The following is a 15,522-nucleotide window of genomic DNA, read 5'->3' as shown; positions in this document are numbered from 1 at the left end:
TTTGTGACAGTTTGATGACATGAAAACAGAACATTATAGTACCAATAACCAGTCGGTTTTAAAATGTTTATACCCAATATGCAACAGACCACACTATTAAAAACTATTAAATTAATCTGCAACTATTTTGATAATCCCGTTGAGTCATTGTTTTATGACAAAAAGCCCAACTTCTCTGATGTCAGCTTGTTGATGTGAATATGTTCTAGTTTCTTCTCACCTCTGTGACCGTGAACTGAATGTCTTTGAGTTGTGGACAAAGCATTTGAGGACGTCATCTTGGGCTTTGTGGGAAACACTGATCTACATTTTTCACCATTTTCAATAAAATGAATCTCTAGTAGCATCCCTAGGTCTACCCAGTTCAAAGTGATGCAGTCGAATCCAACAGCCATGTGAGGAATGAAATCCCACCTAAATGAAGCTTATATAGTTCATTTCTTGTTTGAGTTGTTTTAGAGGGGTGTGAGCTGTAGGCCCATTTTGGAGGCTAATACGTTTATTTGGGGAAAAAATGATTCATGCTGCATCGTATGTGTCAGAGATATCGCACACTGAAGTCTGGCTTCACAAACATCAACAGCTATGTTTCCATTCTGACTGGCGACAAGAAGAAAGAGTGTGTCAGTCTGGGATTGGTTAATGTTAGGCTGAACGATTTGGGATGGGGGGGTAATCTAATTAGGATTTTTCTGACAGATATTGTGATTATTTAAAGTGCTTATATTATTCTTTTTTGCTTTTTCCATTTCTTTCACTTTATAGTGTTACATATCTTTGTTGTGCATGTTATAGGTTTACGAAGTGAAAAAGCCCAAAGTCCCCCCCCCCCAAACAGAAAACACTGTTCACAAACTGCTCCAAACAGCTCTGTTGTAGTCCAGCTTTAAATTTTGTGATATCCTGCGTCAATTTGTAACACAGGTTATGAAGCTGGCCTAGTTGCTAGCATGGCATGCCCTCATACTCTGCTTCTGACTGGCTAGTAGTCCTTACCTAGGTACTGTCAGGGCCCTCATACTCTGCTTCTGACTGGCTAGTAGTCCTTACATAGGTACTGTCAGGGCCCTCATACTCTGCTTCTGACTGGCTAGTAGTCCTTGCCCAGGTACTGTCAGGGCCCTCATACTCTGCTTCTGATTGGCTAGTAGTCCTTACCTAGGTACTGTCAGGGCCTCATACTCTGCTTCTGATTGGCTAGTAGTCCTTACCTAGGTACTGTCAGGGCCCTCATAAAAATAAATAAGTAATACACTGAAAATAGGCCATTTCTGGAAACATTCTGTGATATGTAACATTATTCCATCATTTATCTGATGGAAAATCATAATATAAACCTTATAATAAAAAGATTAGTGAATTTTACATCAAACATTAAGCATTTGAATAAGACTTAAAGTCTTAACGATTAGCTAATCACATTCTTTCATATCGCGATTTGGAATAGAAAACGATGACTCGCTCAGCCCTAGTCAGATGGGCATGAGCTGAAGGTTAGCCCCTCTGCTGAGACTGTGACAGGTGACCGTGTCCCGTTTGTGTCTGTGTGAGCAGATGAGATCTCGGAGCTGCTGAAGCCTCACAGAGTCCGTCTGGTGACGCCGGTGATTCTGAACCACGGCAGTCAGCCATGTGGGAGATCGGCCAACCGGTTCGTGGTGAGTAGTCTTAATCCACGACGTCTCATCCAGGATTGCTTCGGTTTAAAGAAATGCTAATAAACCAGTGCATGTTTTCTCCCATCCCAGAGTGCTGTGCCGACCAGCCAGACCCTCCTCCGCAGCGCTGTGGAGGAAGGTCTGGACATGAGTCTAGTGGTGGGAGTGATGGATAAATTATTTAGTTTATTATGCTTACTGTATATAGAAACCAAATAGTGCAAGATACATTTGATTCCTTGAGTTTAAATAAACAGTTTTTAAAGAAATGTTTATTAAACATACCTTTTTTTCAACAACAACGAACAACACACATTACATGAAACGCAACATGCAACACTCCTATGTTGTTCCTGTGGGGGGAGCTAACTATAGCGTCCTGTCCCTCTCCTGTCTCTCGGTTGTAGGTGCTGAGTCAATGGAGAGCTTTCCTGGTTACAAACAAGCAACCTTTCAGGGTAAGTCACAGCTGTTAAGAATGGTATTTTGGACAGTTTATATAACAATTTGGATAAAACTGTGATTCATTTTGCTCCCCTAATAGTTACAAAGCCATGCAGATTGTTCTGAAGGTTTAGTGTAAGGTATCTACCTCTTAATCATTCTGACATCTTGACTGTGACTCAGGAAAACCCAACTTTAATAGAACTACTTTCTACCAACAAGGGGGGCGAAGTTCACGGAGGTTGCCAGGTTGAGAGCACAGCATCAATGTTGTTAGACGCTAGTCTCACATAGCCAGACATTACTCCACAGCAGCAGAGGAGCTGAAGTTAGATGCTGGCTATGTTGATACAGTCATACAAGCCCGTGCTCACGTGGAGCGCTCTACCCGACTAACAGACTTCTTGTGTCGGCTTAAAATTACGGCTACAACCTCTGAAAACACCACCAGGTCGCCGTCCTCTCCACCCGAATGACATACACTTTCTTGGCCTACAATTACTCGCTGTTGTTTTGCCAAAGTTAAATTCTATGTGTCCATCATGAGGAAGTCAACTTTGCGGTTCCTGTCGTAGGTCTGTGTCACGGTGGTACGTTACGTTACACACTTTCACTGGCAATCACATCATAGCCACGCCCTAAAACACCCCCCTGCTTTATCGCCGATTTTAAAATCTACATTATTCAAAAAATGAACTTCACACTTTTTGACACACCGTGTGTGTGTATGTGTGTGTGTGCGTGCGTGCGTGTGTGTGTGTGTGTGTGTGTGTGTGTGTGTGTGTGTGTGTAGGTGGAGAGCACTTTCAGCTACTTGGAGATTAGCTCCATCAACATCGACAGTCTCACACAGGTACGCTGTCACTGTTTTAATCAAGACATACATGTTTATAATGTTTAATCAATTTTTTGTTTCCATTCCATTTGTTCATCCTGTCTTTGTAAAAAAAAAATCTCTATTCACTCATTTAATCTAATCTAAGAAATGTATTTACATGGTTAAACTTTTATTTAATCTATCAAATAATATACAAATATACAAAACTGTATGTTACTCAGTTACAGGTTTCCATGTTCTTTTACCATACAGAAGTAAATTATCAGTCTATTTCTGTAAAATTACAGTTTTAACGGTGTAAAAATAAGAAATGGCTTATGTTTATTTTTTTTTTCAATGTTTCATGTGTTATTACACCTATGATATAATAGATGGTCTTTATTTCCACTGGGGAAATTTGTTTTCACAGTCTGTACAGGGCCTCACAAATAGACATACATATATACACATACAGTAAACATAGACACATTCATCCCAGTCCCCCTATAATGCACTGGTCAGTACCACTGGCACCCCTTGTGGACAGCATACAACACATACAACAGTAACACACACAAAATCAGCAATGGGGAGCTTCATTTAGGTATGATATGGCAGGTACATAAGGTCCAGAACTCTTACTGTAGCGGAGCTTCTCCAGGCCAGGGACCAGGATCTTCATCCTGATGGAAGCAGTGTGTAGAAGGGGGAGAGGGGATGACTGGGGTCATGTGGGATTGTCCACGCTCTGCGTTTTGCGCCTTTCTTGTTAAGTCCTGATAGGTTGGGGGTGGGAAGGCCAATTATTTCTGATAGAATCCGGGTGACACGAGTTGGTTGTGTGTGGGTGTGGGTGTGTGTGTGTGTGTGTGTGTGTGTGTGTGTGTGTGTTGCAGATCATGTTGGAGACAGACAGGCAGATTCTGTCTTTCAACGTGTTGCACTGTGAGGATCTCGAGGCGATGGTCAGCCACGTGAGTGCCTCGCTGAAGAGGATCTTCCCCGATTCATCTCCAGGGTTAGTCCTACCTGCTCCATGTCTCCATGCACACCAGTGAGCAGATAAGCTACAAGCTCATATTCTACAGGCACAAGTTGAGCTCCAGTCTTTACCTACTGTATTCTTCTTCTAGCTCCATATGAAGCATCAGAAACATACTTCAATGACCATCAAGTCAAAGTGTTAACTGTGCACAATAGAACTGTAGACATATAGGGGACAATTAAAGTAACAGTATTTTTTATTTCTTTAGAATTAGTTTTTCCTGTAGAAACAACTGTTCTTCCTGGGGTCCTCACTAACTTAAGTAAACAACTGAATTTTAATCCACGTTCACATCCCCACTATCATAGGTACTTTAAGATGATTTCTTAAATAATTGCTAACTTTGTGTCAAATGCAGTGGTAGTAAGTTCCAATTTGACATCACCCTATAATTTACACTTGTCTTTATTGCATTAGATAGGTAAAGGGATTGAGTTGCTTCCAATAAAGACATGTCTAGGATCATCTATGTCTATGAAGGTAAATATGGCTCAAATGCAATGGCTTGTAGACTTGACACAATATGAGAACTTGCAAAACAATGATCTGAACTCAGACGTTAAAATCTGCACTTGTTAAAAATACATTCAACAGATTTGAGAGGTTGTAATCACTGAGTTGTGGTTGTGATGAAAAATGCACCAGAGTAAAAAATAAATAAATACATGAATAGGAGTAAATGTTGCATTACAAGTTTTCCGCTGTCAGTGTGTTCATGTAAATATCAAACTACGTATTTGTGAACTTTTTTTTCTGTGACTTCACATTCAGAATGAGTGAGTGTGTGAATATTTTCTAGGAGTTGTTTTCTGCAATTTCACATCAAGTCTACAAGCTCTCATGGCAGCATATTACCTTCATAATCATCCGGTCAAAGTTTCCATCAGTCCAATATTCTGTATATGACCAAATACCTGCAAAACCAATGTGCTTTAGGGTTTAGAGCTAAACAGCAAATGTTAGCATGCCGCAATGCTAAATGAAGTTGGTGAACGTGATAAACATTATACTGCTAAACTTTAGCATGATGGAACGCATGGAGTCATGGAACGCATGCCAACATGCCAACGTTAGCATTTAGCTTAAAGCAGCGCCGTGTCTAAGTACAGCCACACAGAGCTGCTTACGTGGCTGGGGACTCTTTTTCTCGTTGCAGTATGTCGGCCTTTAACAGGAGCTTTTTTGTTCTTATCTAATCTTCAGAAAGCTGCTAAAGAGGATTCCTTCCGAGCTCCAGCTGAGACTCCGCACATTGACTGATGCGATCGAAGAGCAGCTGAGTAGTCACACTGCCTCCTGTGGTAAGTGCAGGGTCCAAAATTAACTTTTCCGTCCACCAGCCATTCAATAGATTACCATTGTGTTTTTGACTGGTGAGTGAAGCAAATCTACCAGCCACTTGCATATTTTACCAGCATTTGGCTGGTGGTTGGTAGTTATTTTCTCCCCTGGGAATGTGCTCTTCATTTTACACTTTACAATCACATGTCATACATCAATATCCCCATCACCTGTTTAACATTTAATTACATTAGCTATGTATCCAGTTGAAGTATTAGTTTTGTAAACTGCAGATTTACCCAGGACAGCACGTGTATTTGCAGTAAGGTAGGGATTAAGAAGATTTATTAAAATATAACAGCTTACAAAAAAGGGATTCCTGTGGCAGGCAGGTAAAAGAAGTTTCAAAACAGTCAGAAAACTGAAAACTGGGGTATCAAAAACCCAAGGAATGGAGAGATCTAGGGACTACCATACACAACAATCTAACAGACAAACAGACAAAGGATGCTCAGAAACTGAATACACAAGGTAACGAGGGCAGTAACGAAGAACAGGGGACATGAGAGCTTATAAGCAGGTGAGACACATCAGGCCGGGGAAGACAATCGCACAGGCAGGAAAACACAATGCAGGAAGGAAAGCGAGACAAGAGTAGAAACAGACACTACAAAGAAAAACAGGAACAAGACAGGACACCCACGATGCGCCACAGAGCGTCACAGGAGGTCAGTCCTGCATGCAGCCATCAAACTCTACATCTCCTTCCCCTGAGCGCCACACAAAACTGAGTCAAAACTGGATTCACAGCACATATCCCCTCAACACATCGCAATACTCCTGGACAATAATGTACAATAATTACTTGGTGCAGCTATGTGTGAACACACTGTAATTATTTATTACTAACAAACAGAGTGTTAATTGTAATTGTAATTTCCCCAAAGGGAATCAACAAACAGTGTAAATTAAATTAAATTATTAAATTATGTTCATACTGTATTTATGTTGACACTGCACTACAATAGAATTTGAAACAATCTTTTTAACCAAATCTTACTTGTATCATAATCTCACTTCTACTTTTTTATTTATTTCTTACTGTAGCTATGTTACTTTTTACTTTGTACACTTATTGACTTTTCTTCCTCTTATTTGACCTTTAATCTGAATCTGAAATCATTTCCCCAAGGGGATCAATAACGTATTGTGATTCTGATACTAATGCTGAAACTGAAGCATGAAAGCACACACAAGGATGGAGAAGAAAACACTGAACAAACACGGGTCCAACATAACCATGAACACATATCAGGGAAGAAGTAACACACAAAATGAAATGAAAAAAACACAACAGAAACCCCGAACGTGACAGATCGTGCTCAAATGTGTTCCTCAGGAGGATTCTCTGATACCTATGCTGCTCTGTGTGATTTCAACGAGATGCCACTCCGAGAGGAGATTCAGTGGGTAAGTCAAGACTGTCCTGCAACATATGACACTTTAATAAGCCACCAAGGTGTACCAAACTTTACAAGGACCTATTCTGCAATAACAAGTGACACTTAAAAACCACTTGACAATGTTAACATTGGTGTGGCCAAATTAAGCACGGCCAACTGTTTTGGCAGGATGTTGACAATATCTACTGCGTCAACAACTGGAGGGAGTTCAACCTGCAGGACTTCAACCACTTGGACAGCAGGTGAGACAGCCCAGTGTTGTTAGATCCAGTCTTGACTTACATCTGTTGCATGTTTAGGTGTTTAAATTCCTCTCCTTTGCTCTCAGGGACTTGGCGTTAGCAGTAGCATCTCTGTCTTTCAACCAGTGGTTTACTAAGATCTACTGCAAAGACTTGAAGCTGGTAAACTCTCTTATTGTTTGTCTTCTGCTGTTAAAGAGTTGTGAAAGGGTTGAATCCAGGCTTTTCAAAAGATAGTCCACACACGATAGTTGACACTAGCAAAAAATAACACATAAGGCAAATGGACTCTGCAGACGGAATCCATTTATACTGCAACCAAAAGGTGACACAATGTGCTGCTGAAAGGAGAGTAGGTGGCAACATACATGGGGTGGATCTGTGGTTAGACAGCCGCCTACTCTCCATCTTACAAACGTTTTACTAATTTCCTCCTCTCCAGTCTGGCCATTAAAGGGTAAATGTTGGTATTTTTCAACCATGCAATGATGTCTAAGTCATTAATGTGACCATAATATGAAATTGGGCCAGTATTGAGCATGAATGTTGTAACTGACAAGTGCAAACAGGGCTGCAATGTAACCCTAAAGGGCAATTGTGCATCGTCAATCTACTAAAAGTGCTGTTTTTGCCTGCTAGGGTTACATTGTTATTTTAAGTGCATAAGTGTACCGAACAGTTTCCCCTTATTGCGTGGAACCGTCACAATGAAAATTTGGTTATACAAGACTGGAAATCTGTTATGTGTCTTTGTCCCTTCAGTCAGTAGACATCCAGCAGCAGCTGACCTTCCTGCTGTCCAGATCTCCCAGTCTGGAGGAGCTCTCATTGGAGGCCAGTGGACTCAAACTGTGAGTCTGATTGGGATCTGTTTGGGATGATTATTATTGGGATTATGATTGAGGCAGACCTACAGCCACTTCCTACTGAAGATGGCTTCCCAGTGTCTCATACAATATGAAGGTCTTCAGATCTTTGCAGGGTAAATCCAGACAGCTAGCTAGACTGTCTGTCCACTAAAACAAAATTGCATTGCTTATTGATTTATCCACATACCACTCTACCTCATTTGACACTTTCAACAAACTTTATTTAACTTGTAGAAATATAGTGAGCCTAAAATTGACATTTGGATATTTGACTTGGTAATAAAATACTTGCTACACACGTAATATTGTGCATGACGTTAGCTTAGTGTCTTCCCATTCTTCCTGCTGATTCCTCAACTCTAATTGTCTGCACCCACTATTATCTTCCTGAAAAGCTCTGTTTTTCAGTTCAGCAGCTTATAAAAACTAAATTCTGAGTAAAACACCTTTTAGGTATTTTTCTGTTGATCGCTAGCAGACAGAACTGACAAGGAGGATCCTTCACACAATACAAAGTCAGTGGAGGGCAGAGAGTTGTCTTCCCCTCCGCTGGGGCGGTGGGACCAAATGTCTCAATTGGGAAATCCACTGCTGTTTTCAATCAGCTAGTGCTTAAAATGTCAGATGGACCAACTCGAGAACGATTACAATATAATAAATGGAAATATAAATCTAAGCAGGTTGTTTAGTTACTGAAAGACTTGTTGAAAGGGATGATTGAGAAGTAACCTTGTTGTTCTGCTGCAGGGACTTTGCAATCAAAATGGCAGCTGCCCTGCAGGAGCACCCCTCCTCTGCCCTACAATCCATCAACCTGTCAGGCAATCCAATCGAAGACAAAGGTGGGCTTTTTATATAGTATACTGTCACTGGCTCAGCTAAATTTGACTAGATCCACCTGTGCCTTTTAGTTTTGAGTCCCAATTTGTGCTGTAAAAAGGGTAATCAGGTGATATAATAAGAGGTGGGGACTGTACTCATGACGGTTAGATGCATTTTAAATAAACATTATTAGTGTGTGTGTGTGTGTGTTTCATTCATAGGTGTCATTGCTCTCAGTCAGGAGCTGGGGAATCTAGCCGAAGGACTCAAGCACCTATCTCTGTCCCGAGTATCAATGACTGCTAGAGGTACACACAAACACACACACACACACACACACACACACACACACACACACACACACACTGTACCTCTGACAACTAGGGCTGCCCCCTCTTGGTCAATTATTCATGTCGTTTTGGTCTTATTCAACTAAGATTTCTTTGGTTGATTAGTCAAGAGACTTATAAGCACATTTTTGGTAAACACAAGATTAAATGTGCTGCTTTTGCGTGATTCTTTATAGAGAAACTCAGATTTACAGATCTATCGAGTAAATCAATTAGTCATCAAAATGGCACAACTTTCTTTAGTCGAGGACAGCCCTATTGACAACATACCGACTTTGGTCTATTTATTATTGTAGTTGTATATGGATGAACAGTATGGAGATGGAGATGAAGCAGGTATGAATAGGAGGTGGATGTCATTAACAGTCCTATAGTTCTCCGTAAAAAACAAAAGCAGAAAGGGCTTTGGGATTTGTAATCTAGAGCCTGCATTATTTCACAAAATGACATCCACTGAAATTCTTTTTTTGCTCAGTGATATTCTACGAACTAAGCTGCTTGACTCTGATTGGCTAACAGCTAGCCAATGAGAGTCTCTTAATCAGCATCCTTTATCCAGCTCATGAATAGTAATGAGCTCAGGCAACATGACGTCAGATTGACCAGGTGTTGTGATTGGCTGAAAGTGGAGGTAGCAGTTCATCTTCACACTCACCACATAACACACACACGCATATAAACCTAACATATAAATGCAAGTAAAAAAGTTTTGTCTGACTGGGCACCTTTTTTATAAAAAAAAAAAAAAAGAAGTGTCTGCACTTTTTTATTATGTTTTATTTTGTAATTGTATATATGGTTAGGGTTATTGTGTTTTGATATGTGTCATCTTGTATTTTGTATTGTAAAGCAGCTTTTGATATCTGATCTGTGATGTGGCTGTAGCGCTCTATACTATTAAATCCTTACACCTGATCACCATTGTGCATGGTGTGATCCATCTGTCTCCAGGTCTCGGCTGTCTGAGTCAGATGTTATTCTCCACTCAGCTGTTCTCGGCATCGCTGACCCACCTCGACCTGTCCGCTAACCCCGGCAGCTTAGTAACTGAAGAGGCCACGGTACACACACACACACACACACACACACACACACACACACACACACACGCACACACACTGTACATGCACACCCAGAATTGTGGGTTTTAGCAGAGTTTGCTATAGGACGACAGGATGTCATAACCAGCGCCATCTTGAGGAGGCTAACAAATAATAATAAGTATTAAGACTGGGAAAGATATTGACACTATCTAAATATTTTTAAATGAAACTAGATATGGCCGTAGAATTTGGACACCGTAAAATGACACAGGTGTTGTCTTTTCCTGGTTTTAAAGGCTGCATTACAGTAAAGAGATGTCATTTTCTGAAGTTATTAGACTGTTCCAGCTGTTTACCCACAGATTCATCATATCCACAATATTGACAATTATTTATCAAATATTTGTAAATGCCCCAATAATTTAAACTACAATATCGTCGTAACATCGATATTGAGGCATTTGGTCAAAAATTGCGATATTTTTTTTTTCCAGCCCTAATTTATATAAATTTAAATACGTAAATATTAAAATGGGAAACTCTTTGGCCAAATGTCGTGGTTTATGTGCAGGCATGGAACATCAACATATCCCAGTTAAAATTGTGAGAGTAACATTTGAATTGCACCCTCTCTGCAGCAAACCACACCCACACATCTTGAACATATACTACACAGTATTTATATATATTATGTGTGTGTAATCCACTCCAGCTAAATGTCATGATGTTTCTGTGTGTGTGTGTGTGTGTGTGTGTGTGTGTGTGTGTGTGTGTGTGTGTGTGTGTGTGTGTGTGTGTGTGTTTGTGTGTGTGTGCGTGCGTGCTTGTGTATCTTGCAGTTTCTCTTCAAGTTCTTGTCCAGCACCAACCGTCTGTCTCATCTGGACCTCAGTGACACCAGCTGTCCTCTGGACACGGTTAGTGAGAGACACTTCATACAAACACTGTGTCCCCTCTTCTCCTCAGAGGCTATTCTAAAAGAAAACACTTTGCAAAGTCAGCTTAAATGGAATGATCAGACTATTCTTTTTTTTTTTAAAGATTTTTTTGGGCTTTTCCACATTTAGTTTTTGACAGGACAGTAAAGAAGGGATGTCATAGGTCAGATTCGAACCTTGGACTTATGCGTTGAGGCATAAACCTCAACATATATGTGTGCCTGCTCTACCACTGAGCCAACCTGGCCACACAAGACTATGCTTGTATTTTAAACCCTATTAGACCCCCCCCCCCCCCCCCCCCCCCCCCCCCCCCCCCCCCCCCCCCCCCCCCATCTCTACAAGGTGTACGTGGTTTAGCCCATTTCATTGTTCATGTCCAAACATGATGATTGTACTGATTTAGCTTCTAAGGACTTTAGGTGAACTGAAGCTATAATGTAATTTAAAAAAGAAGGTTGATTGAGTTTTAAATGACAATGGATGTATTCAAAGAAAATCTCCAGGTTTTTGTGTTAACTATTGTGAATGATTATGTTTTGAACTTCTGTGCGTGTCATTCTCTACTTAACACTCATTCGTTGTATCTTCCTCTTGCAGTTATTTGTGTCCCTGTCTGCTGGATGTTGTTACAAACTGATGCACCTGAACCTGGCCAGGAACCCGTTCAGCCACAGGTGAGCTCCACATGTATGCACATGTAACGTCATCATGGATTATGTATTGACCCCATACTCAGACCATCTACAGTGTGAAAGGTTTTCAGTCTAATTTTCTTAATTTCATACATTGTTGTGTTTATTTTTTAACGTTATCACATACAAACAAACACACATACACACACACACACACACACACGCACACCTACACACACCTTCACTCAACGTGTTGGACAGACCAACACAGACCATGAACTCCAAAACACAGTCAGTAGATTGGATCAGTATTAGTGTATATCCACAACGTTCCATTTCCGGTATTGCTTGGGTGCCGCCGGAAATTCTGCCGGATGTCCCTCATTTTTGGTCAAATGTCTGTCCCTGTCCTATTCCTTTGTGTTGGGGTTCTAACCTCCGGTGGATTTCTGAGGACTATGGTTACCTGGTCCTTAGTTCTCTGCAGGGTAAATCCAGACAGCTAGCTAGACTATCTGTCCAATCTGAGGACTATGGTTACCTGGTCCTCAGATCTCTGCAGGGTAAATCCAGACAGCTAGCTAGACTATCTGTCCAATCTGAGGACTATGGTTACCTGGTCCTCAGATCTCTGCAGGGTAAATCTAGACAGCTAGATAGACTATCTGTCCAATCTGAGGACTATGGTCACCTGGTCCTCAGATCTCTGCAGGGTAAATCCAGACAGCTAGCTAGACTATCTGTCCAATCTGAGGACTATGGTTATCTGGTCCTCAGATCTCTGCAGGGTAAATCCAGACAGCTAGCTAGACTATCTGTGCAATTTGAGGACTATGGTTACCTGGTCCACAGATCTCTGCAGGGTAAATCCAGACAGCTAGCTAGACTATCTGTCCAATCTGAGGACTATGGTTACCTGGTCCTCAGATCTCTGCAGGGTAAATCCAGACAGCTAGCTAGACTATCTGTCCAATCTGAGGACTATGGTTACCTGGTCCTCAGATCTCTGCAGGGTAAATCCAGACAGCTAGCTAGACTATCTGTCCAATCTGAGGACTATGGTTACCTGGTCCTCAGATCTCTGCAAGGTAAATCCAGACAGCTAGCTAGACTATCTGTGCAATTTGAGTTTTCTGTTGGAAACTAAAACTACTACACATGTTCCACCAAAACAAGTTCCTTCCTGAGACTATTTAGCAGCGGCTCCGTTCGCTTAGCACCAGTCAAGAAAATTGTGATTGGTTTAAAGAAATGCCTTGTCGACTACCCAGATCTTCCTTAGCAGTGCTGTGGAGGAAGGTCTGGCAAAGCAAGACTGGATCAGTATAGATAGAACTAAAGCGGTATATGTATATGGCATGATAACTCTGACACTCAGACAACACAGTGAAAACATTTTAACTTGTCATAGCAGCGTTAAGGTTAAAAGCACCGGTGGAACTAACTGCATCAAGGATGTCTCTGTTCCATTTTAAGTGCCTTAGTAAGTCATCCAACAACATGTCAGAAGGTCTGCAGTGTAACAGGCAGGCTCCATCCACTGCTATAAAGGGCTTTATCCCACTCTACTTAAATGTCATGGTGTGTGTGTGTGTGTGTGTGTGTGTGTGTGTGTGTGTGTGTGTGTGTGTGTGTGTGTGTGTGTGTGTGTGTGTGTGTGTGTGTGTGTGTGTGTGTGTGTGTGTGTGTGTGTGTGTGTGTGTGTGTGTGTGTGTGTGTGTGTGTGTGTGTGTGTGTGTGTGTGTGTGTGTGTAGGAAGGTGCGGGAGGTGACGAGGAGCATTCGAGAGTTCTTCAGTCAGAGCTGTGAGCTCCAGTACGTGGGCCTGTCTGCGACCAAACTTCCTCCACAAGCTCTTAAGTGTGTTTACTCCCAAAAAACGCAACAATATGAATATGTCAATATCTACTTGAAAATCTTGATGATGGGAATAGTACACATGTACACTTATACAGATACTGTATATTTTGTACTAGGTTATTACTGCAGGGTCTGGCAACCAACACTCGTCTGCTTGGGCTGGAGTTGGACCTCAGCAGCTGTGAGGTACAGTACACACACACACACACACACCTTTTTCCTTTGTGAGGATGAGAAGTAGAGTCAGTGTGTGTGTGTGTGTGTGTGTTTGTGTGTGTGTGTGGGTATGTGTGTATGTGTGTGTAGCTACGTTCAGCAGGGGCCCAGGTGATACAGGAGCACATCTCTGAAGCTACAGCTATCAGAAGCCTGGATATCTCTGACAATGGTATGCAAAACCACACACACACACACACATATACACACACACACAAATGAACATAGAATATGCTAACACTATTGCAACATCATTAAACTCAGTGTCAGAAATAGGTAGTTCCACATCTTATCCCCTCCCTTGTTGAGAATTAATTGAGATGATCGATGCCATATATTCTGACATTAAAAATGCATTCGGTCCAAATCGTAGAGGACTTTTACTTTGTAATAGCTCTAAATTGTAAGTAAGTAAGTAAGCCTCAGTAAGAGTTGTGTATGCATGTGTGGATGAGTGAGTGAGAGTTTGTGAGTGTGTGGGTGAATAAGCTGGTTTTTAAATGTAAAGGTTGAACATTTGCTTTTATGGCATTTTTACAAGTGAGATGTTTTATTTGGGAACACCAAAAGTCAAAGTCTCTTTCTCCCTTTCTCCATCTCTCTCCCCCATGTGTCCAGGTTTTGAGAATAACATGGTAACTCTGGTCCTGTCTATCGGTCGATGTCACTCTCTTCGACACCTCGCACTGGGAAGAAACTTTGCCATGAAGTCCAGGTCTGGGGAACATAATATGAACCTCTCGCTCTACCACCACTATGTTTTCTCTTGACAGCACAGACACCTGGAGACACTTGAAATCACAGTGACCATGCAGCAAAAATCCAAAGTTGTATACACTCAGCTAGTGATAAAAAAAATTAAAAATAAACTTCTATAAATGGAAGACGTAATAAAGTGGTAACTCCTATTGTCTGTGGGAGCAAAATTGATTTAAAACATGGCCAAACCAGACTCAGCTCTCTATCCTTCATCCTATAGATCCCAGACCCTGGTAGGACCAGGCTAATGTACCAGACTCTGGTAGGATCAGGCTAATGTACCAGATTTTGGTAGAACCAGGCTAGTGTCCCAGAGTCTGGTAGGACCCGGCTAATGGACCAGAGTCTGGTAGGACCCAGCTAATGGACCAGAGTCTGGTAGGATCAGGCTAATGGACCAGAGTCTGGTAGGACCAGGCTACTGGGATTGGGCATAGAGAACCTATTCCTACTTGTAATTGTTTAAAAAAAAGAAAGTAATGTTAATGTCTTCCGGCGGGTGCCATTTCCAGGCAACAGTCAGGCACAGAGCTCCAGACAGACCGGGGATACAAGAGCAGGCAGAACCGGAACAAAAACACAGACACATCACTGAGTAAATGATAATAACATCCATAGGACGTGATTCACTCTCTGTGGGATCTGTGACGTGAGAATACTATGAATGAGGACGTAGTTCTGCTCACAGCTGAGGATGCAGTCCTTAATGTGGTCCAGGACACATACCCGTTCTTACTGCTATTACAATGTGGACTTATATCCTAGTTTGAAATTTTACCTTTCTGTCTACCAGAGCTCTCACTGATGTTCTTCATCGTATAGCTCAGCTCATTCAGGACGAAGAGTGTGTAAGTCATTCTTTTATTTACTCTGTCATTAATGTAACGCTTCCCCCCACCACACACACACGCACACAACCACACACAGACACATTTCAACTTAATGTTTTAAGTAAAGCATTACAGTTAATGTTTCTTCCAAACGTTCCTCAGAGTAGAATTCCAGTTGTTTCTTATACGTGTGTGTGTGTGTGTGTGTGTGTGTGTGTGTGTGTGTGTGTGTGTGTGTGTGTGTGTGTGT

At 41.5% G+C, this 15,522-nt stretch overlaps 1 protein-coding gene across 1 annotated transcript in view; it reads left to right on the top strand.

Annotated features, from left to right (window-relative positions):
* Window positions 1–15,522, top strand: part of carmil2 (capping protein regulator and myosin 1 linker 2) — a 41,734-nt gene that overhangs the window by 660 nt on the left and 25,552 nt on the right. The window contains exons 2-20 of the mRNA XM_034879794.1: window positions 1,555–1,658; window positions 2,066–2,116; window positions 2,896–2,955; window positions 3,816–3,937; window positions 5,168–5,265; window positions 6,645–6,715; window positions 6,877–6,950; window positions 7,037–7,112; window positions 7,713–7,801; window positions 8,567–8,661; window positions 8,863–8,949; window positions 9,943–10,052; window positions 10,874–10,951; window positions 11,573–11,649; window positions 13,363–13,467; window positions 13,584–13,653; window positions 13,774–13,855; window positions 14,302–14,398; window positions 15,236–15,460. Of these exons, the coding sequence (XP_034735685.1) occupies window positions 1,555–1,658; window positions 2,066–2,116; window positions 2,896–2,955; window positions 3,816–3,937; window positions 5,168–5,265; window positions 6,645–6,715; window positions 6,877–6,950; window positions 7,037–7,112; window positions 7,713–7,801; window positions 8,567–8,661; window positions 8,863–8,949; window positions 9,943–10,052; window positions 10,874–10,951; window positions 11,573–11,649; window positions 13,363–13,467; window positions 13,584–13,653; window positions 13,774–13,855; window positions 14,302–14,398; window positions 15,236–15,460 (1,771 nt within the window). The remainder of the gene's footprint in view (window positions 1–1,554; window positions 1,659–2,065; window positions 2,117–2,895; window positions 2,956–3,815; window positions 3,938–5,167; window positions 5,266–6,644; window positions 6,716–6,876; window positions 6,951–7,036; window positions 7,113–7,712; window positions 7,802–8,566; window positions 8,662–8,862; window positions 8,950–9,942; window positions 10,053–10,873; window positions 10,952–11,572; window positions 11,650–13,362; window positions 13,468–13,583; window positions 13,654–13,773; window positions 13,856–14,301; window positions 14,399–15,235; window positions 15,461–15,522) is intronic.

This window comes from Etheostoma cragini, chromosome 8 (genome assembly GCF_013103735.1).
Source record: "Etheostoma cragini isolate CJK2018 chromosome 8, CSU_Ecrag_1.0, whole genome shotgun sequence".
NCBI classification, from domain to species: domain Eukaryota; kingdom Metazoa; phylum Chordata; class Actinopteri; order Perciformes; family Percidae; genus Etheostoma; species Etheostoma cragini.
This window is presented reverse-complemented; position numbering and strand designations above follow the sequence as displayed.